The sequence below is a fragment of the Mycteria americana genome, chromosome Z (assembly GCF_035582795.1).
Source record: "Mycteria americana isolate JAX WOST 10 ecotype Jacksonville Zoo and Gardens chromosome Z, USCA_MyAme_1.0, whole genome shotgun sequence".
Lineage (NCBI taxonomy): Eukaryota > Metazoa > Chordata > Aves > Ciconiiformes > Ciconiidae > Mycteria > Mycteria americana.
In genome coordinates this window covers 72,622,797-72,645,327 of record NC_134396.1, presented here as the reverse complement: position 1 = coordinate 72,645,327, position 22,531 = coordinate 72,622,797, and the positions used below count along the sequence as shown (strand labels likewise).

General features: G+C 38.8%; 1 protein-coding gene across 5 annotated transcripts in view; it reads right to left on the bottom strand.

Moving 5' to 3' along the window:
- ATG10 (autophagy related 10) overlaps positions 1-22,531 on the bottom strand; it is an 84,672-nt gene that overhangs the window by 5,670 nt on the left and 56,471 nt on the right. For all 5 annotated transcript variants that reach the window (XM_075526310.1, XM_075526307.1, XM_075526309.1 and 2 more), the window contains one exon: positions 17,731-17,828. In XM_075526310.1, coding sequence (XP_075382425.1) covers positions 17,731-17,828 — 98 coding nt within the window. The remainder of the gene's footprint in view (positions 1-17,730; positions 17,829-22,531) is intronic.

Here is a 22,531-nt window from a genome sequence, read left to right as displayed (position 1 = left end):
ACTTGGTGTTTGATTCTATCCTGCACTTCTTGCTTCAGCAAACTACCAGTGAGTGACAAATGGAGGGCAGACTTGATTTTTTAAAATAGCTTATTAACTTTATATTCTACATCTTTCTTCTTTTAGTCCTTCCTCTTCTTACAACATGACAGAGTGACACTGAAAAAATTCCCAAGCTCTAACAATCAGATGTCCGTCTGAAAAAGCAGAGTGCATTGCTACTCAGTTTTTCAAAAGGGTAACATCCTTGGTCCCACCACCTTTGGCATCAATCTGTGACTTTCGAGCATGTGATAAAGGTGAAATCTGTTCACACTCTGAATTCCCTGCAATCTCTCCTCCATTCTTCTTGAACGGGTGGAAAGGCTCTATCTTCCCCTCCGGATCCAGCAGATGTAAAGGGAGAAGTTTTTGCTACAGGGCCCAGCCATCAGGTTCTGGGTTGATATGAAGGCTCTGAGGACACTTGGTCTTGGTTAGTCAAACCCTCTTCCTACCTTTTCTCCTTGTTCTTCGAATTATCAAGGGTTGCTTCATACACTTCCTGAAGTAACAGCTGTGCCAGGGTGGTGTAAATCTCACTATAATCCACAGAATTTTGAATGGCAACAATGAAATGACCCAGGGGTTTAGTTAAACTCATGCTGCTCCTTGGCCAGGCTCTGAGAATGGCATGTGCACTAAAGCTGCATCTCTGCACATTCAGTAAGAGTTGCTTTGGTTTCCATTTAGCAGGGTATTTTTGAAAACTGAGAACTGTCCCTTATTTGTTTACCTCTAATCCAGGAAACTGAAGTTCGTTACTACACAGATCCTTCAGCACTGAAAGTCCACAGGCATGAAGTCATGCAAAACAGATGTGTCCAAAGCTGGAATTTTTCAATAAGCTTTCTGCATGTATCTTTCCTACCCTAAACAAAAGGCATGAAACTGCAAGAATGCCATGCTGTTTATTCAAAACCTGAAAGACAGGAATATGTCACACACTGACAGGAAAAACACAAAAGCACAAGAGATTAAAAGAAATCCTGAGCCAAGACCCATTAAGCAGGAGCCTCTAAAAAGGGAAAAGGCTGAGGCAGGGAAGAAGAGCGGTTGAGCATCAGGGAAAGCACTCCGAGAGCATCAGATCTGATTCAGTCAAATCCTAAATTCCAAATCCTGTACATAATGGCATCCCCACGAGGCTTTAATGTATACTCAAGGTTAAATCACTGAGACAGCAGCTCTGAGGAGGAAGTACTGAACAGCTGCCAATAAAAATGCAAGAGTTATCAAAGCCCTGAATTATTTCAGAATTGGTAACGGGCTACAGAGCCTTTTCATTGCCAGGTCACCAGTGCAGATTTGGCCCGGGCTGGCAGTAGGCTAGAACTCATTACTGTACAACGGCCATATATGCAATTGCCAGGTTTCGCACAGTCAAAGTGCCATTAATTAGTGCCCTTGCTGGTAGTCACTGCGGACGAGTCCAGGACTGAAGATGGGGGTTTATCTTGTCACCGTAGGGTGCAGTCCCTGGAGGTCAGCTCTAGGAAGTCAGGAAGAGCAGGAAACTCGCACTTCTGCTGCTCATGGCATGCCCTGAGAGAGGCCTGTGCGTCTGCAGCATGGTGAATCCCAAGTCCTTCTCAAACACTATCAAAAGTGTGAGAATGAAAGAAAGTTTGTGCTGCATCAGCTTCATGAGCTTATTTACTACCTGCTGCAGTCATCTGGTGGAATGACAATATTCCACGTGCAGTGAAATGTATCCTGAGCAAAATATTACGGCAGCAATACTAGCCTTCAGCTAGCCTGATCCATGAGCCAGTTACATGAAAAATATAAAGTCCTGCTGGTACTTCATGCAAAAAAACCCCACTTTAAATAGTATAAAAGGGTCTTCCCAATTCTAGTTTACAATTAATCTTTTTCCAATCGGTCATGTAGCAATGCATTTTAGAGAGTAATGTGTGAGAGTTTCAAGTCAATTCTCACAATTACTCACTGGCATTGTACAGCAAGAACCCATTTGCAGGTTGCACACAACTCTTCTGGACAGTAATACACTGACACACAGTTTATTTGAAATGAACAGCATTATTTTCTTGTATCTATCTATGATCTTGCATCTATCTATCTATCTATGAGGCTGATTCATAACACTGTCTGTTCAGCACCGGAGTCCATCATATGTCTGCATATCCCCCTGAGTCTGACCCAACTTTCATGGGAAATAAAATTTTTACAGGCCGCAACTAACTCCAGTGAATTTGAAAGCTCAAAATGTTGCTTCATTTATTTTCTGTAGAAAGACCTCTTTACTAGGTGACTTCAAGAAAGATATGTAAGGATGTTCTGTACCCACTTCTGTAGCTGTGACCTCAACTCCTCCCATGCAAAACCATGCAGGAGATAGAAGGATGAAAGATGTGCAATGTTTCATTGGGTAGTTTGAAAATAAATGTAGTTTTGTTTAGGAATGCTACACAAGATTGAATGTGACTTGAGCGCTGGCAGCACAACAGTTTACTATTTGTTAGCTGCACAACTATAACCCTCCCTGCACAGGTGCTGAGCTGCCTTGGTTGTAGAGTTACACTGGTGAGCTTGAACCTCTTTCACTGAGGTTTATGCTAGATAGTGTGCCTGAGCCCTTGGCAACAACAACAAAAAATGAATGCTATAGGCTCCCAGAGGACTGAAAAACATTTCAGTTGAGCAGCAGCTTTGTCTATGTGGTGCAAGAAGGCCTCTTCCCATAAAGTCCATCAGGGATGTGAAGGCTTGATCAACTGTCCTTCACCTGTCCTGTCATCATTTACTAATGAAACTGGACTGTCCCTCACAGGGTTATCAAGAATTAAGACATAAAAAGCTAACTTCATCCCCTCTCCTATGCAGTGCCTATAGCACAGTGAAATGTTAAGACATGAATCTGAACAGTGGCAGAGATTGGGTAGTTCCTAAGTACAAGTATAATTAAGTCTAAAACTTCCATCAGATTGGATCATGTCATTTTATCAAGCAGTGCATATAAGAAATACTATCCATGTCAGATTTAAATTAAAAATAAACATTACTTCAGGTAACGGGTAATTGCCTGTAGGTAGCTGTACTGTGCTCTGCTCCTCTCTTCCCCAGCCAGCAGGTATTTTGTTGTCAGTACATCTCTTGTAACAGCACCATTTATTTTCTCTGTCATAACTGGAGCTCTTCCAGTAGTAATGGCTTCTATTTTCTCCAGTGCTACATTAAACTGCCTTTGAGCATCCATCATAACATTTATGGTCTCTCCATTTATGATAGTGCAAGGGATTTGTGCCTGAAACTGCCTCTTCGCCAATCCGGTTTGCATGATGTTGCTTTGCAAAAATAAATTCATGGAGGGGTGTCAAAACTTTCATGCAGGATACTACCACCAAACACCACAGCCGGGACCTATTCTTCTCAGACATTTTCCCAGCAGTGCTCACAATCCCAGTCATCAGGACAGAAAAAGAAGGCAGGGTTAATAAAGCATGTCCCCCATAATGTCTTCCATTTAGGGGAATGGAAATAGTGATGCAATGAATAAAGAAGTTGCATGCTCTTCCCTTTTCACCAATTTTTGACCACACTTACTGAAACAAATGCCTCTTTTTAAGTAAAAATCCTTCACACAAGATTATGATACTGTAAGTATTTTATGTTCTTGAATTCACAGTCTATCTTATTTTTCATTCCTTATCTTTATATACATCAGTAACAACTTGTGAATAAAATCTAACTCTACTCATTCAGGAAGAAAGTAATAAAATTTTGCTCTTCAGATTGACTGTGTGTCCCGCAACCAGAACACTAACTGTGCACAATGTGGAATTTAAACTGTGTTGAACTTGAGGTTAAAGGGATTACTTTATGCTTAAATTACACATGTGCTCAGGTTTGGGTGTAAAAAGTCAGTAACATTTTTATGAATGAGGGCTAGGGAGACTTTAAGCCTGAGCACTGAAGCCAGATGAGTATGTGCACGTTGTGTTTACAAGGACCAGTAATGGTGCTTGCACAGGCAACAGGACAGCAACAGCTGTCACAAGAAAAATGTTCCAAACTTCGCTCTCTCCCCTTCTCCTCACAGAAGATTTTCCTCTAATAATGGAATTGTACAACAGAAATTTATTACTATGGAATCACTATGCTGCACATGCAACGTTAAGGAACTGTAATTATACAGGGAACTTTTATCATCCTGATATAAGGTATAGATCATAGTAATAAAGCTGTTGTTAGGATACTATATAGGGCTTCTCCATCCTACTGACATAGGTCGCAACATTTCTCTTAATGCAGATATTTCATAAAAATAATGTTTTAGTAATAGAATTGGTATTGGTTACAGAGAAATGATAATTTAAAACATTTCAGAGAGGGCAAAATGGCTGTTGAAAGAAATGTGCTTGCGGTAATAGCCATCAACTCCAAAAAAGCCTAAAAAAACCTCATCAACTGCAAAATAGCCATTTATCCTAGTGGGCATGGGATACAGTTTATTACCTGGGACAGGTGACATATTTATAGTCACCTTGATTTCAATTTACAAGCAGAAGCCAAGTCATCCTACTGATAAAACTGAGGAAAGTTTCTGTAACTTTGCCGTAAAACCCAGAGAAGCACTCCCACTACTAAGCCTGTTGAAGATGAAGCAACCTACTTCTGTCTGTAACGCATGCTGAAGAATTACTATGAAAGTGCAGCTACCGCTGTTCTCCTGTATTTTCTTAGACAATCAAAATAAATCTGCAATGGTACTGAGCAAGGGAAAACTTGAAGGGAGCCCGATGAGACAAAGAAGTGCAAACTAGACCAAAAAAGCAAATTTCTGTCATTACTGAGCCTCTTTTTGGAGGAGAAGGCTGCAGAGGGATTTTGATTTGTGCTCAAGTTCTTCTTTGCAGACGAGCAGTTGCAGTTGCCCTTATGATTTGATGTATCTGCTCCCTGCGTATTTCGAAAGACATAACAACTAACTCTAGTGACAAGTTTTTATTAATACTTTTACTACTACTAACCCCGCACAGCCAACTAAGCTGGATCCTGTCCTTCTTTCATCAAATATGAAGTCCAAGCTGAAGAGGCAATTAATCGAACGGCTAAGTTTTTCTGAGGAGAATGGAGTGGCTTTGGCAGATCCTACAACACAAACATATGAGGACACTTAAGGCAGCCAGAACTTCTGCACGGTGAACCACACCCACTTTGTACCTGCTGTTTCAAATCCATCATGGCCACAAAGGTGGAAATGCACGTTCTGAAGAAACAAACGCTTCATGGCACAAACTGCTCTTTTCGTAAAGGACATCTTAAAACCCTGCTAGTGTCATTAAGCGTGGCTGATCAGAGCCTGAATGCCGCCTCTTGACTACAGCTTGCAATAAAACCGCCTTTTCCTTCGGACAGAGCTCTGACCACCATGCTCCATGCACACATCACTTCTGTATTGCTAAAATTGCTACTTATGTTGACAGCTGCGGCTTCTGCTCAATGTGACAGCTGAATATGTCTACAGTTTGATGCCACAAAAACATCAATCTTGCTTTTCCATTTTTAAAGCTATCAGAACTATCCGGGTGCATCCAAAACAGGCACAGTACCTCTATCCACCATCTCTGAAGGCAGCTTTATTTCTCTTGTACAACGCACAGTGCAAGTTAGAAAGTCACAGACAAAGCCAGTTTGCCAAAAGTAAAGTGTTTTCAGGGGCGGCAGATGGAAATGGGTTTAAATCTGAAGTTTTACTTTAGTTTACTTTACATCTTTAAGCCCTTCCTATTTTAGGTGTATTCAAAAGATATATTCTCCATATAGTGATTTCTATAACTAGGACAACGATAACAACAGAGAAGACTGCCATAAGATCTGACGTGCATATGCGCTTTTTGTGCAGAGCTAACTTATTATTGTAATACTTGATACTACAGAATACAAATTATAATAACTAGATGACCAAGACCTATTTCATATTTCATCCCCAAAATCAGTTTATCTGCCTGGTTCTAGAATAATTACAGTCTTGAAGGGATGGTGATCCTTTTTTACAATTTATAATTTAATTATTTTTTTAAAAGTTATTGAATAGCTAACACAATGTCCTTGAAAGGCATACCTAAGAGGTAATGCAGGACAAGCACAACATTAACCAAGAATAGCCAACACTGCTGATATTTATATATTTATATATATGTATATACTTGTGTATTTGTGTGTCTATGTATTTATATATTTATTTATATATTTATATTAAAATATATTTTTATATTTTAATATTTTTATATATAGAATGTTTGAATTAGTAATTTTAAGAACAAGAAGAAACAAAGCACTAGGTGACGCTCAGACAAAACTATATTTTTAAAGCTTAAACTTCTCGCAGGCATGTAACTTGCATTTAGGATTCTTTAAGAAAACTTTGTAGTTAAAATTGGCAGGACCATAGTTATATTGTCAAGAAATGGCATCTCAGCCATTTTCCTAAGAAAATAAACAGATGATTCTTCTTCCATGCTTGCCAAAATAAGATTAATTCAGTTGTCACCATTTTAGTTATGTAGCATACAGTCTTAATTAATTACTATTTAAAATCTGTTCTTAAGTTAAGAGATTCATCTAAGGTGCAGAACTGAAAGATACAACAAGCTGTGGAAGTATGGAAAAGATATTGGAGACAGATTTCCTACCCTGATTAAAAAATGGTAAGTTAAGAAAAAAATCCATACTGGCATTTGACAAATGTGCCCTGAAAGGGTTCATTTTATAATTCCAGGAATTCCTGGACAAAAAGATATTGGGAAGAGAGATTTCATAAGACTTTTGAGTCTGAAATATTGTAACCAGCAAATGGGATGGCATATATTCCTACCTCCTCTTTACAGTTTATCAAGAAGGTAGTATGACTGATAGCTATAACAGTCAGAAGACAGACAATTACCACAAGGTAATGAATGGAAAGCAAATTTGTGCTGCAGCAGAGCAGCAGAACACTAGTTTAACTATATCAAATATAAGGAGGCAATGATGTGTCTGTCCATAGAAGTGTGACTCAACCCTCATTTTGAGTTCAGGCACAAGGGAAGACTTTCTTTGTTCCTCACCTCTCCCTATAGCAGCAGATGTCTGTGCTCCCCTCCTCCAGTCAAAGCGTCTTGTATTACCTATCATTTGAAATAACATTTGTTGGACCAAGTACTCTGAATCACTGTTGAAACTGAATATCCAATGTTCTTGCACAGACACAGTAGGACTGTCAATATTCATAGTAATTCTCCTAATGATAGACTCAATATAATGCTACAAACTTTGTACTACCTAAAAGCCAGTTCTGTACTTACGGATGTCTATACGCAGCATGGTGGAGTCAGAGGTTTGAACAGGGATTAGTAACCACCAGAACAGTGAATGCTGGCACGACAAAGATAGGCAACAGAAAACGCCAAAAGGACACTGAAACTGTCTCCTGCAAGGCTAAAGTGCCTGCCTCGGGACTGCAGCTAAATGCTTTGATGAAACTGGTATTTGGAGTTTAGAAAAGACTTTGATCACATCAGCCTCTCGGTCAACACAGGACTGAAACGCCGAGGTCTCTTCTGAGAGCACAAAAGAGCTAAAGCTTATGGAAGCTTGAACCCACCATTTCTAAAGGAGCCACAGCTCCCACTCCGCAGGGGGATTTTGGGTGGTCTCTCTCCTTATTCTTGAATCAGGCTGCTATGCAGTCAGAAATACAATATACAAAAAGAAGAGCCAAAAAGGGACTCTGGTTGACTTTCAACTTCAAGGGCTGTCAGCTGGTTTTGGGAGGCTTGGAGATTGTATACAGCTTCATATACAAGTCTGCCTATATGGAGTAAATTCATGTCCTTGAATGAGTTCACTTTCTTTTTTGAACCTCAGACTGCCTTAAAAAATGTAAGAAGTGCCTGACTGGATTGGACCAATGGTCCATCTAGCAATGCATTCCGTCTCTAACAGTGGCAGCTGGAACAGCTATTTTGGGAGAACACGAGTCTGGCCTCTTTCTGTGGTTCACTCCCCTTCTACTGCTCCAGCATGTCTGCTGTATTAAGGATGATGGAGGACACATCCCTGCCTGGTAATTTTGCATCCATTTATGTACAAGTGGTCTCATGAATTTGTCTAAATGCTTTTGAACTGCTGATACCATCTGCTTCCACAACTTGAGAGCACAGGTGCTTAGGCATAAATTGCTTGCTGTTAACATGGATACCTAACTTCCATTTAAATGACACTTACAATGCTTTTTTTATTTAAAAAAAAATCTGCCAAAGGGCTTGACCAAAAGCCCTTGCTGCAGAAAACAAAAAAGGAAATTGTTATAAAGTTTTCAACACCTTGTGACCATACCTGTTGCCTCTCAAATGGAGCTGAATGTGTCATATACGATACCCACTTCTTTCATATTGTGCAATCAATGTTGTTGCGTACTTCAGAATTTTTCATAAAGATGTTCAATAAGGGGGAATGTTCAGTAACCAGCTTCATTCCAGTAATGAATTGTTAGAGGTCATGGCAGGGGGAAGACAGAAGAGCAACCCACCTCAGCCTACAAGTAGAAATGCCAGACCAGGGAGGGAACATGCTACTACAACTTCTTCCACAAAATCTCTGCTTGGGAAGGAAAGCCACTGCTAAATAAATTATCTGTAAATGCAATGTGTAGCACTGAAACAGTTTTTCTACAGAAGTAGAAAAGAATCAAGATAATCAATACTATTACATTGTAATTCATTCCATTATTTACATACCTGCATGGAAAATATTATTGAATCTTCATTTCAGAATAACTGATCAACTCAAGTAACAACAGTACCACGACTTGAAAGTCTATCCTGAATTGCGCCCCAGAAATTGGCAAGGATCATCCTACTGCTTTTTATGTCTACATGTAAATTATCCATTAAGCCTCTGTATTTATTCTACATCATTCAGTATTAGTCCACTATTTGGTCTTTTCCTCCTATGAAATTAGTCAGACTAGGTTTATGTCCCGCAAGTCTTACTGGGAAAAGCATGATTAAACTGTAGGGCAGCTATACATTATTAATTAATGCTTAGTTTTAAAATAAAACCTACTTGCTACCTTGTACAATACTACCACTTGGTTTAAACCACAGCAGTTCAATTCATCACAGAAAATTTTAGTTGGAAATACATATCTACTCAGCTTTCCCATTCTTAGATTTTTCCTGGTGAAACAGCTTTCCAACCTATACTGGTAAGGCTTCCTTTCCTCAGGAAGTTGTACTAATAATTTTCCAAAAATATTAGCAGGGGATCCATAGCAACTGTTGATATGACTCAAAATGATTTAAGAACGATCTTAGCAACCTTCTGTTAAGATACACTGTATACAGCCTCCCCCACTTAGCAAAATCCCACAATATGGCAAGAAAGATTTGTATGTCTAAGAATAGCTACCTACACACATTTTTCAAGATGACTGAGCCATAATGATTTAAATCCTCCCTACCACAGTTTCAGCAAGATGTGCCTCTACAACACTATATCAATGCGTTCTGTTCAGAGTTTTGAATCTTTCTCCTTTTTTAAATCACACCATTAACATCCCTGACATTTTAGAAATAATGTTATTGATTTTTCTGCTAACACTGCTATAAATTAAGTGATGTAATGGACAGGATTATTGAAGTATGATAAAGAATATGTCTTCCAGATTCTTAACTACATATTGAAAAAGAGCAGACTCTGGATTAATATAGAAATAGTGCGGTTCTGTGCTGGTATTTGGGTAGTTTAGGTTTGGTTGACTACTTTTTATATGACAGAATGGACGTATAACAGAGATGATATTACAACTACCTGCTAAGTATCAAATGACAGAAGAAAAACACCTCATTCAGATGAAATTGAGAAATAAATGTTGAGAAAAAAACAGACACAGGAGAATTCCTTATCACTTACTATTCTGAAACTTAAGATCAGTACTTTGTGGGACAGAGTTGCTAACATCCCTTTTTGCAGTAGAAGTGCTATCAGTAAATGGAAACAGCTTTATTCATTGTAGATGAGGACTCAAAAAAGGGCTAAATAGTCTGCACCTGAAGATGCATGAACAATGCAGAAGGAAACCAGCAGAATCACCTTCAGTCCTAACTTGACTAGCATTGGTAACAACAGTTCCCAGCTTTTTATTTTAAGGGTTATACAAGGTGAGCCTTTAAGCTAAGACTTGAAGCACTGTGGAGGATCTTTTAATAGACCACCACATAGACAACAATGATCTCCCATATTTAATAATTTATTAAAGATTATAGAACAGCAGGCACACACCAAAGGAGAAATAAACTTTGAAGGAAAGTGTATTTGCAGAGATCGCTATTCATAAGTTAGACCATTAGGTCTATCTTTTCCGCAGTGCCATGAAGGAGAGGCTCATGAAAAGGAAGTTTTATGAGAAGACAAGCGTGGCAGAATAACACAACCAGTGCGACCACAGGAAACTTCTCATTCTTAAGAATCTAGAAGGTTTCTGCACTCTTCTGGAAGCAGAATTCCAGACTGGCAGAAGATCTGAGTTAATATAATCCTGAGGCTTACACTTGGACTGTCCTCACAAACTGCTGCATTTACAGTCAGTATCAGAATGCTCTGAATGTCTTTTTCTGGAGTGACAGCAAAGCGCTAAACAAGCAAAATGCTGATTTATTGTTGGCAAATCCAGAACCAAGGTATCATACTTGAAACGTGTCCACTCCCCTGGCTGGGGGGAGTGCCCTGCGCACACACCTCCAAGTCACATTTTGGTAATAGAAGTAACTGCGTCTGAACAGTTTTGGTTAAAAAGGGCAGGAGGGGGAGGGATGTATGGACACATGTGCTCTGTAACTTCCATAATCCTTCAAAGTCCTGACTCACAGATTAGTTTTGTAGACTACATCTGCAGGATCTTCAAGTCACCAAGCTTTCATCCTTGTTTTATTGGACAGTTTTTCAGCTGTTGAGCCTCCTGTAATAACCCAATTCAATTTCTATCTTTGGATGTTTGATTTTACATTCCATCATCACTAAGCATTGAGTAAGCCTTAGCACATATACATGATTGTGTTTATGACTTTGTTTTCTCAGGGGAAGGTCAGGCTTTATGACAACATCATACTGTTAAAAACAAAATTTTTGGCGATACTTGGTACTGACTGTGGTCAGGTTCATTCATCAGCTTTTAAAATTCTCTTGCTAGTTTGCTTCCACACAGGGAAAAAATAACTAAGACATGGACTTGCACAGGTGACAAGAATGAAAAACAGACGTGGACACATACGTTCAAGAGCTTGTATCTGAAATTTGTAAAATTGTTACTCAGCTTCATCGTAGCCTTAGAAATACATGTTTCTCAGAGTGTTGTCTCTCCCCACAGGAAAAAAAATGCCACATTCCTGTCGCTGGACGTGTGCATAAACAACTGCATCTTGAAAAGATGATCAGTTTATGGCCTATGCCCCGATATGAGTCCCAGAGTACGTCTGTGACAGCCATGCAGGTAGCCCATAGGCATTCACGCAGTATGCCTACCAAAGCAGGTCTTGCACAAAACACACCAAAAAGAAAGAGGAGCAGGCGGTTATACCCCCCTTTACTCTACAGGCAAGTAGAGAACTCACCGGAGACACAAGAGACATAGATTCAAATTTCTTTTCTGCTTGATTTAGAGTAAATCTCTTAACTTCCTAGGAGAGCCGTTCACCATTGACCTACATGGTATTCTGAGGTGGGAATGCTTTACCTTTCCCTGCTGAAGTAGTTCTACTTTGTATACATTTTTATAAATATCCATCAGGAAAAAGAAAGGATGAAAAATGACTAGTGCCTTCACCCATTTTCCAATCCAGTAAATACTCTACTATTTTTAAACAACTTTCAGAAGGTGCCTGGGCAATAAATGGGTCTCAGTTTATCTTCTAATAGGTGACTGCATCAATCACCAATCCAGTACCAGTTCACACTCTCTGGAGAAACCAATGACTCAACTGGATGTGGAGACTACACTATTGTCTTGGTCCTCGATGCAGGTACTTCAAAATAGGTTTGGAGCACCTAGCCACACCAGGATGAAAATTGATGCACTGCCAGCACCTATCCCATACCCATGCTAACAAAAAAGGGCTTCAGTCTTGAAGACTGTCATCTCAGCAACTTTTCATAGACAATCAGTTATCTTACAGCTGGAAAAATGTAAACATGGATCACTAACACAGCTGAGCATCTCTGTTCAGTTTTTTTGTTTATACTTTTAAATAGTTCAATTATTATTTGAAATTTTGGCCATTAGACATACATTAAAACTTTCAAAGCAGCTTTACTGCTGTATGCAATAACGTGTGTAGCTTATATGGAAGTGTATATATAGCATCTGGTGAAGTTATTATGCTCTTAAATCTTCATGATTACCAGGCCATAATTTTGAAAAGCAGGTTTCTAAAAATTAACAGGACAAAATCTGATATTCTCAGGTACTTATGGCCTCTATATTTACAACTTCTACAGCAAGGATGTAATACCACGTAATCTGAAAACAGAAGTTCTGGTTATAACCATGTAGTCACCTTCTGCTGCTTCTATCTTCCATTCATCTTGGGAGAGATTTCCAAAATGATAAAGGTAAAATGTAGCCTTTACAGACTAACTAAACTTTAGTTATCCTTGTTTTTTAAATTCCTGGTTGTTAAATCATGCACTACTACATGGTAAAATATCTTCAACTTTATAATCAGGAAGATTTCTCGTTCTTTTTGAACCTTTTTCCTATTCTTGTGGTTTTTTCCTTTTAAATTGTCTCAATCATTTAGCATTTGACCATGGCACTTTTGGACTATTGCAAACTTAACTATGCCTCAGGTATATTATACCTGGATATTAATGTGGTGGAATCTGCTGTTCAATTACACAGAGAAGGACCATTATGTTGGAGCTGTTTTACACAATGCCACTGTGTATTTACCTAAAAGTGTACTGGACTTCTCTGCTGAATATCAGAGTCCATGTGAGAGAAATGTGTGTCTCTCTTGCTGCCATCTGTTACCATGATGACTTACTTCACTGTTCTTTTGTCTAGACTTTTCTTCCCATTTACTGTAACTTCCTTTTAGCTGGATACATTTGCCTGAGTTTTTGGACAATGTGTTTTGGTTTTGTTTTCCACTATTAATTGAAATCTGTCCAGGAGCCTTAGTGTTATTTTTACAGTCATGCTATTTGCAGCTTCTCTCAGTCCCACATACCTGTCTTTTTCTCCCCCCGCTCTCTTCCAAACATCTCGATCTCTTATTTGCTCTTACAGCTCATATATAACTGGCTTAATAAGTACTTTTAAAAAGCAATGCAGTCAGGAAACACACCAGGGCCAGCAGACTGAGGAGCCTGGAAGGTTACCCAGCACGGTGGTATGGGGGATGCAGGGCTGGGATTCCATCCTAAGTCAAGCTGAATGGGAAAATCCAACTGAGGGACAAATGAGGAAAGCTCTGTTTGTCTGCAGTTCAGGAAAGGCTACAAAGACTTGGAAGGGAGCTTCTTGTAAAGAACACATTTCTAGCATCCATTAATTCAAAAAGGTAAAGACACATTCTTTTGTGTAGAATGTGTAGAGAGAAATAACTAATACAAGATATCCTCAAAAACACCCACCACGTTACAAGTAAACTATTCAGGAGACGGGCATGCAATGTCTGCAATTCCATTTCTGACTCTTTGTAAAAAGAAGCTAAAATCACAGTTGGCAACAGTTCTGAAATGCAACAGTAATCCATAAATACTCCTTAATTTTCCTGTCATTGCAGAATTAAGCCACTTCCAGCTCACACAGATCTTACCAGGTGTGCTAAATTGATGTCATTATAAGCCATCAGGAAATACCCACAGAGACCTGTAGCAACATTTAGAAGTTTTGTTAAACAGCTGTGTGTTATAATTGATTTGTATTATTTAAAACAGCTAAAGCAAGTTATCGCCGGATGTAGAAAAGGGATGACTGAAGACTCCAGGGAGATTTAACTCAGAAGAAAGCCAATCATAGGAACTTCATTTGAGCATTTTAAGATTATTACTAAAGGAAGTGCAATTAAATCATCACCATTTATCAATTATCATTATAAAATACTATGCAACCTTATTATGTTAAATTATTTATGAGAAGGTAACTAGTTGACTTCTGCTTTTTGAAATAAAAATAACCTAGTCAGTAAAAATATTTGAAGATGCTTTCTCTGAAGATGAGCGTGACTTTCCACAATAATCAAAAGTAACTAAAAAAGTTCAAATTTGACCTAAAATTTGGTTTTGGCAATCTAATTGCCAAAAAGCTAAACTGTTTGGAGCTCAGGCAATGTCTCAGTTCCTGATCTCAGACATATTTTACCATAGAGAGTATAAGCCAAAATATAGTTGTATCAAAAAATGTGCACACGCATGGCACCCACATTTCATAAAATACATGGAATATAAGTCCCAAATGATTACTGTAAGATCCTGCATCTGGGAGAAAAAAAGGCAGTAAGACTTTCTTTTCCTAATCTGCCAACTATTGAATCAAAGTGCAAAATCAGCCCTAGTTAAAAGTTAAGTAATATTATGCATGGACAGTGGTAAGCTCAATTTTTCTTCCCAATGGAGGACTGCTTGTAGAATTTAAAATTTGTGTCTGTTTTAGAGCAAAATCCTAAACCTTTTCTCTCTGCTGTTCATGTGTACTGAGAGTTCAAGCCTGATTTGGTGAGTTTGCCCAGTGACTTGCATTACACAATCTGTGTCCCTGCAGGCAAAGCCTAACCCACATAACAAAATGGGTCAGCAGAAAAGCAGAAAGGGAAGAGAAAACTCTGTATTTCAATTCAGAACCCTGATTCATTTGAGGGGGAAAAATACTCTTTTTCATGTAGACCTACCTCTTATTTTGATCTGAGGCTTGCAGGCTAGTGCTTACAGTATGTTTTATTATCTTTCATAATTCCTTTGAGAATACTCTGATTTCTACTGCTGTTTTATATTTGGACTGGCATATGCATCTCTCAGTTTACAAGGGGAAGTGTTTCTTGCACCAGGGGTTGCTGGCACTGAAAATACCATAGTGTTCACGCTGCTAATTGTACTGGTGCTTTCCTCTGCTCTGATTCAGTTCCAGAGATGTACACTTCCATAAACCATGCATTCCTTTGTCTTCTTATCATTTGACTGAATGACCATAAGCAAATGCACCCTCACTGCCTGGTGCCTTTCTGCTTTCATCTAAAATTAAAACTGTAGACCTCTTAAAGCTGCTTTCCCAGAGGCTCTCTCTCGCAGCCACATGGGGAAGTACATTTCCAACCCAGGAATGCAGCTGGGGCCTTTGGACCAAGTTCAATACTGATGTAAAGCAGGCTAACCTCACTGAAGTCAGTGGAATTCAACGGCCTTGAGCCACAGGTGCACAGTCTTCAGGGAGAAGGCATACATACAAACGGCACAGAAAAAAAGTAAAGTAATTCCAAATTATGTAGTGGGATTGCTGGAGGATCTTAACTTCTCTGGCTTTTGCTACCTGCCAGCAGTTCCAGTACTGTGTTATCAGCCTGAGGTACAGTCTATATTACTCTAGGATAAACAGTTTAACTTAGTTTGTAATCTCCTTATTTAACAGAAAGTCAACCTGATGTTATGTTCAATAGTCTTTTGCTGCTATAACTTTACTAATTTCTCCAAAATGTTCTTCCTTACATCTTAGTTTGTGTTTGTCACTGGACTCACATTGGCTGAAGTGCCTCTGGAGACGTGTCACAGAGACAACAGGTTCAGCACTCCACACATTTTACCACCCATAAAACCTGTTTCTGCAAGCCTTTGTGTGTATGTATCTCACACACATCTCTAGTTATTAGATGCAGGACAGTTTTACTTTACTGTTCTTTAAGAGGCAAAAATAATCTCTGGGTGGGAGTGACCTGGTTTTCTTTTTGGCTTCCACCACTCTGATTTTACACATTCCTATCATATTGTTTATGCTTTATTCTTCGTAGTATTGCATTATGATTTATTACCTATACAGAGCTGTAGGTTCTTGCAGTGCTTTGCAGATGAATAGAAGGAGACTGTGCTTTCTACAGACAAGCTCGAACGTGGCTTCAGGCCACAGTATAATGTGAGCATAGAGAAGGCACACCACCTCTGGAGTGCACATAGCAGATTCTCCTGTACATTTTTGCAGGTGGGAATATAAACTATCCACAAGCCAGAACAGCTCAGCCGGGAAATACCAGAAATGTCAGCCCTAAAGGATACCTAGCATCTGACCGCAGGGTTACTGGTCTCTGTCTACTAGGAATGCAAGAAGGTGGATGCAGTGAGGGCAAAGTTAATTCAATCCTCTGCCTCTCTACGCAGAAACAGTCATGATTTAGCTACAAATCTGAAACTTCAGCTATAAATCATAAAACTTTACTGAAAAATCTGAACAATACTTTCTTGTGCAGAAAATCAGTTATCTGTTACCATATTACATTATTTTATCAAAACGTAATTTTCTCATCTTTCCTGCAGTAGACAAGTTAAGTAATTAATACTTTATGTAAAAGTGTGTATTATGAGAATCTGCAAACTCACAACTGGAATTCAGACATGCACAGCAAACATCAGAAAACCAATGCTTGTTAGGTTCTCAGAGAGCTATTATAATATAAATAATAGTCCGTGGCTGCAAAAACACGAATGCGTCTTGTGTTCCCATGACTGAGTACCTTCTACAAATAGGCATCCTGTAATTAAATTGTATTAATTGAATTAAGGAAACACCTGTAGAACTCCGTTGAGGTTACATCCCTGTTGTGCCAGCTGCTGTGGTAAAAGACCTGTCTACCTGGAAACCGCTAAAATCAAAAAGTCAAGGAATGAAAGGGAAGGAAGAAAGGACACATTACTGTCTTTGTCTGATGATAAAAAATTCACACCCAGAGAGTCTCTATTCTTTGTCGAAACTTGCACTGGAGGCCTGGAGCCGAGGGAAGAAACCAGAGCAACCAACTCAGCTCTGAACCATATCTCACTCTTCCTTGAACAAGTATGACTGTTTTCAAGAGAGCCATCATCACAAGCCTGGGAACGGCTGCTGAAATGATCTGGTGACTTTAAAACCACTTTAAATAAAAGTGATTTGGATACCTCTAGAATAAGGCAGTGTTATCACAGTTTACTAATCTGCTTTCTCTTGTAAAACACGGCATTCATTAACCACTGATTCTTAAGGACTTTAGTCGGCAATAACTTATTATTTGATTGAGAAACCAATTTTCTCTCCTTCAATCCTAAGGATTGCAAGTCTATTTAAAATTGAAAATTACACAGTCTTTTTTTGTAATTTGATTAATAGACAATCTGTGAAATGTTACATTAATATATTTTACTTACATAAATAAGCCTACTTTTGTATCTACCCAAGTCCATGACTACTCAGAAGTTGCCTGAAGTTTTCAGGATTGGCTTTGGAAAAGTATTTTAAATGAGAGATACTGTCACAGTAAGTCTTACGTGGAGAACACCTATATATCCTTCAAAATCCAGAACTAAAACTATTGTTGGTAACTGCCTCAGCACAACCTCAGTCAGACTTTAATATATTTTACTTGCATCCAGGAGGGGAATAAGGCCATTGAGGATTCAGGCATACATTGCATTCATCAATTTTGTAAAGGACCAGTGGTTTCTCACCTGCTGTGTAATAGTGTCCCAGGGCCCCTCCAGCAGACGAGCCTGGTAGCATGCATGAACACTTTTCCATATTTCATCCAGAGTTAAAGGTCTTCCATCTGTGAGAGGGGGAACAACCACTCACAGTCAAAGCTCTTAAGCATGCTATATCTTTAATACTGAATAGCAAAAGTAAATCTGAAAATACAGATTATCTGGAAGCAGATGGAAAAAATAACAGCAAAATGTGACTGAGCCCCTTCTGGCCCCATAACTCCAAAACAGCGTTGCTCAAATCCTGACTGAAGGTGCATATAGAACTATCCTAAATTCCCTGTTCAGCTTTCTTCTCTGTCACCTGAGAGTAACAACTTACTGTTCTGGTTTTAAGGTGTGAAGTTAAACTAATTTTGTACAACAATGCTTGGATAAGGTAAATGTAAAACCACAAAATAATATCATGAACAGTTATCTCACGTAAATACATGCAATTCATAGTGAGAGAGTGGAAAAAATCCAAGGAATAAAATTCTGCAGACAAAAGTTTACTGCATTTTTGTAACCTACATGCCCATAATTTTTTCTTGAGCTGCATTTATATAGCATTGTTGCATCAGGTTTTTAGTTGTGATGTTAGAATTTGCCAAGATACTAGTGTCAACCACTTAGAAAATAAGCATGTCAATTTTTCCTGAATATTTGTTTTTGGCAAACAGCAATAGAATATTTTGATATACTTTCAATAAGTAGCATCATCTTGGCATTTATTAGGTGTCAGAAACCATTATCCTGTGATAAATAGTTTTATTCTACTGACATTTTCATGTCTGTAAAATGAACAAGATTTATTCACCCAATTAACATTTGAATGCCATGTTTAGATATAAGTTAAAACCAGCTGCCTACAGCCTCTGTTTTATCTTATTTTCTGCACATATTTATAAGAAAGCACCAAGTTCTGAACTTACATAAGCACCATATAGCAGAAGCATGTAGCAAATGAAGTATCTAGGGGGGTAACAGCATATTAACTAGCTATACTATGCCATCCTCATGAACGTGAGACTTGTTAGACCGTCATGCCCTCTGTTTTATGACGGCAGATACCAGAGCTGTGCTGGACATGGTCTAACATTTACTAAGAAATTTGTTACAAGAGCATAAGTTAACTTTAGAAGGATGTATTTATGCTCAGATCACCCACACGGAGGTAATACGAGATGCCACGCATACTTGCAATTTTCTGTTTTCTATTCAATCTGCAAAGACAATGCAGAGAAAGTCCAAATGGGAAATCTAGAACAACACATATTCTAATGCAAAATTTGATTTGACACTCTAGATTTTGTTCCGTACACCCTTCTTTGTATCTGTGAATTTTCATAGTAACACTTGCACAAATTCAGATCATACACATGGAATGGATTACTCTGACTCTAACCATTAATCTCATTTACAGAAACGATCAAATATTGTTGCGGCATTAATGATATTATAGTTAAAATTGAGTTTTGTCTTTACCCGATGGATTTTATTACTTCGTGTATGAGAAGCAGTATATCTTCCATCATATTTCAGTATAGATTCATTTTCATCTCACAGAAAAATACAAACACATCCAAACTGAAAGTTTCACTTCACATCGCAGTGAGATCACACAGAGTAAAATACTTAAATAGTTAATACAGAGTAATTGCAAAAAATTGATCTGGGCATTCTGATTATGCACTTATATATTGAAATATGGTTGGATTTAAATTTCCTTAATTTTGAATTTTCTGCATGATTTTCATATAGTCCAATACACTTTAAATGAGTTTGAATTAAATGTGTTTTTTAAACTGAGTAAGCTTTCATACATGCTCCCAAGTATTGTGCTCCTGTAAATTCTTATTTAACTGACTAGCTCAGAAGATTGGAGGCCAGATGCAGCAGGAAAGAATAACTTATCAATACTTATGATGGCTGTGAGGTACAGCTACATAGCGGGGAACTGCAAGACCCTTGCAAAAGGAGAGGGGGCAGATGGGCAGTTTCCCCATCCTCTATTGTGGGATGAAGACCTGAAAGTCTACTGAAAGAGTTTTCTGTCTCAATAAAATAAAATAAAATAAAATAAGATAAAATAAAATAAAATAAAACAACTACACTAAGATTTTCAAATGACTGATAGAAGGACCCATTTCAGGTAATCTGGCTAGAGGTCTGTTTCTGTTTTATATTTTAAAACTCCTCGCTTTGTGTGGTCATCTGCTTAGGATGATATAACTGAATCTATTTTATTCATGAGCTCTCAGATTTGCACAAAACACACATCTGTATTCTTCGGGCACTTTTAGACCCCTTTTTCCAAGGCTGCCAGCATTAACATGTTTAGCAGCCCTGTTACACATTCTTGCAACCCACTGAGACCTCAAATATCCAACTGGGCTGACAGAGCAGTCTGCAATTGTTGCTGCTAGCAACAACGGGCTGCTGTGGCACCTGCTGGGCCAAGCAGCCTCTCTGCTTCTTGTCTCATTCTTTCCTGTGATGGAGCTGAACTCAAAAAGTTCAGCCAGAAAAAGAAGGCAACAGCAGCATCAAGCCAAGAGAAGTGGCAGGAGAAGGAGGTAGAGGCTTCAGATTCACCCAGCTGTACATTTACTCATGATCCACCCACGATGACACAGATGCTGAGGTGCTTGCAGCTTGTCCCATGTCTTATCCCAAGTCTAGCTGGGAGTGGTGTGCAGACAGAAGTAGAAGTTTGTGGTTATATGTATGTTTCATATAATATGGCTCATAAAATAATTACAGAGAGTGAAAGGAAATAGCTGCTTGTGGGTCATGCCAGATTTACCATACCTTTGTCTGAAGCTGCATGCCTGTAATGCCACCAGTCTGGCACATGACACATCCTCAGCTCATCAGCACTAACCCAGGCTCTGCGAAATACAGACTCTTACACAATTAACCTTACATCTACCCAGCAAGAAAGGCCCAAAAAGCCTGGGAAGTAACCAACTAAGATTTTTCTTAAGAGAAAGGAGATAAAGGATGGGAGTCAAGAGCTCCTAAGTATGGGTTCTGTCTCTGCCTTTAATTAACTAGGGGTTCGAATCAATCAGTTCATCTGCCTTAATAGTCAGGCAGGAACAACTACAGCCTTTCTACCACAAACTCAGCTTTTTATTATTTAAACTGTCTAGACTATAACAAACTTTTCTGAGAAAAGCTTCTTGATGGTCCACTTGAGGTTAACTTGTTTGTCGTCACAAATAAGAAATAGTTAAAAAGCAGATGGCTGAGTGCCCCCCTCACAGCAGCAAGGTGCGGCATTAAGATAACATATAAGTTGCAGCTCCCAGCTGACTTCTGCAAAGAGCAGAAATTCTTTAGGCATACAAATTTCATGTACCTTTTCAGAGAAAATTTTCAGGTTTCCCAAGTTGCTGTATTCTGTTTTCTTGATGTTTACTGAGGGCTTTTAATAATTTCTTAGATTTTTAATTAATGAGTATGTGACACTTTTGGTGAAATGGTGCACAAATTGTTTTGAGGCTTCATTCTGGCATACGTTCCAAAGAAATATTAGGTTTTTGTACTCTTAAGAAACCGTTGCCACAAAAGAAAAAACACCCTTACAGCTTAGGAGGATATCTGATTATACAAATAATTCAATTTTATTTATGTCCAAAGCCATGATAAAACCAGTTCATATGGGACATGGTCTTAAGAGGAGCTATTTTTCTGAGAAAAGACATAGTGGTTACGTACTTCTGAGTTCAGGGAGTAAGTCTATATTCTGGAAAGTGCATCAGTCAGGCCCAGTGCGGTTATGAATACAGAAAATCATGCCTTCAGGGTTGGAGGAAGTTACAGTATCTTGCAAGCTCCCTCTCTCTAACCACTGATTAGCATGTTTTTTATTGGCAGGGATCTATCTATATGTCAGAGAGCTAGACGTATTTTGAGCAGGTCAACTTGAAAATCCCATTCCTTCTCTCTTTTCTAGAGGAGTTAGGCTGCAGTTCCTTATTGATTCCCATTAGTCCTGCTCTTTCTTTTCAGTGCTTAGCCAGCATTCATGATTCTTCCTCTACCTTTGTAGGAAAATTAAAAGGAGAAGTGTGAGACAAGCCATTATTTTCTTGGCATGCAGGGTGATTCCTGAATGATGCCTGTGTCCACCTGCGATTGTGGTGCTGCTACCTCACTGTCGGTGCAAGAGGTTTTTGAATGTATGGCTTCACAGGATGACAGTTCAAGAAAAGACCAAAGTTCCTTGACATCTTAAAGACTAAGGAAAAGGGAGAATACTCTGCTGATTAAAGAAAGCTTACTGGACCTAGCCCAGCCCATCTGGCTGATGCCAGCATTGAAGGGGAAGGCTAATTGCCTATACCATCTGTCTCTAAGAGGGCTAATTGCTGACATCAGATATCAGCAGGGGTTCCTGCATTTCTTCAACTACCTATCTGGTAATCTCAGAAGCCAGAGAAAGAAAGAAAGGCTCCCATTTCTGAAAGGTATGGCATGCATAAGACTGATTTTGGAGAAATGACACCTAGTTCTCTGAGACTCTGAGGTACTGAGGACCACTGCCTTCAGCTCCCAACACAGACTGGGACTTCAATAGGTCTGAATTTAGGAATATATGCCACGTGGGAAGTATCATGAGGTAGTGAAAAATGTTTATTACATATATATAGGTAGCCTAAAAATATCTTCTTGTATCCTAGAATATTCCCAAACATCTTTCCAGACAGAGTCAGCACACTTAATTGTTGTTTTCAGGTGAAGTATTTGTCCTTGCACAGAACAAGGTCTTCCCTGTAAA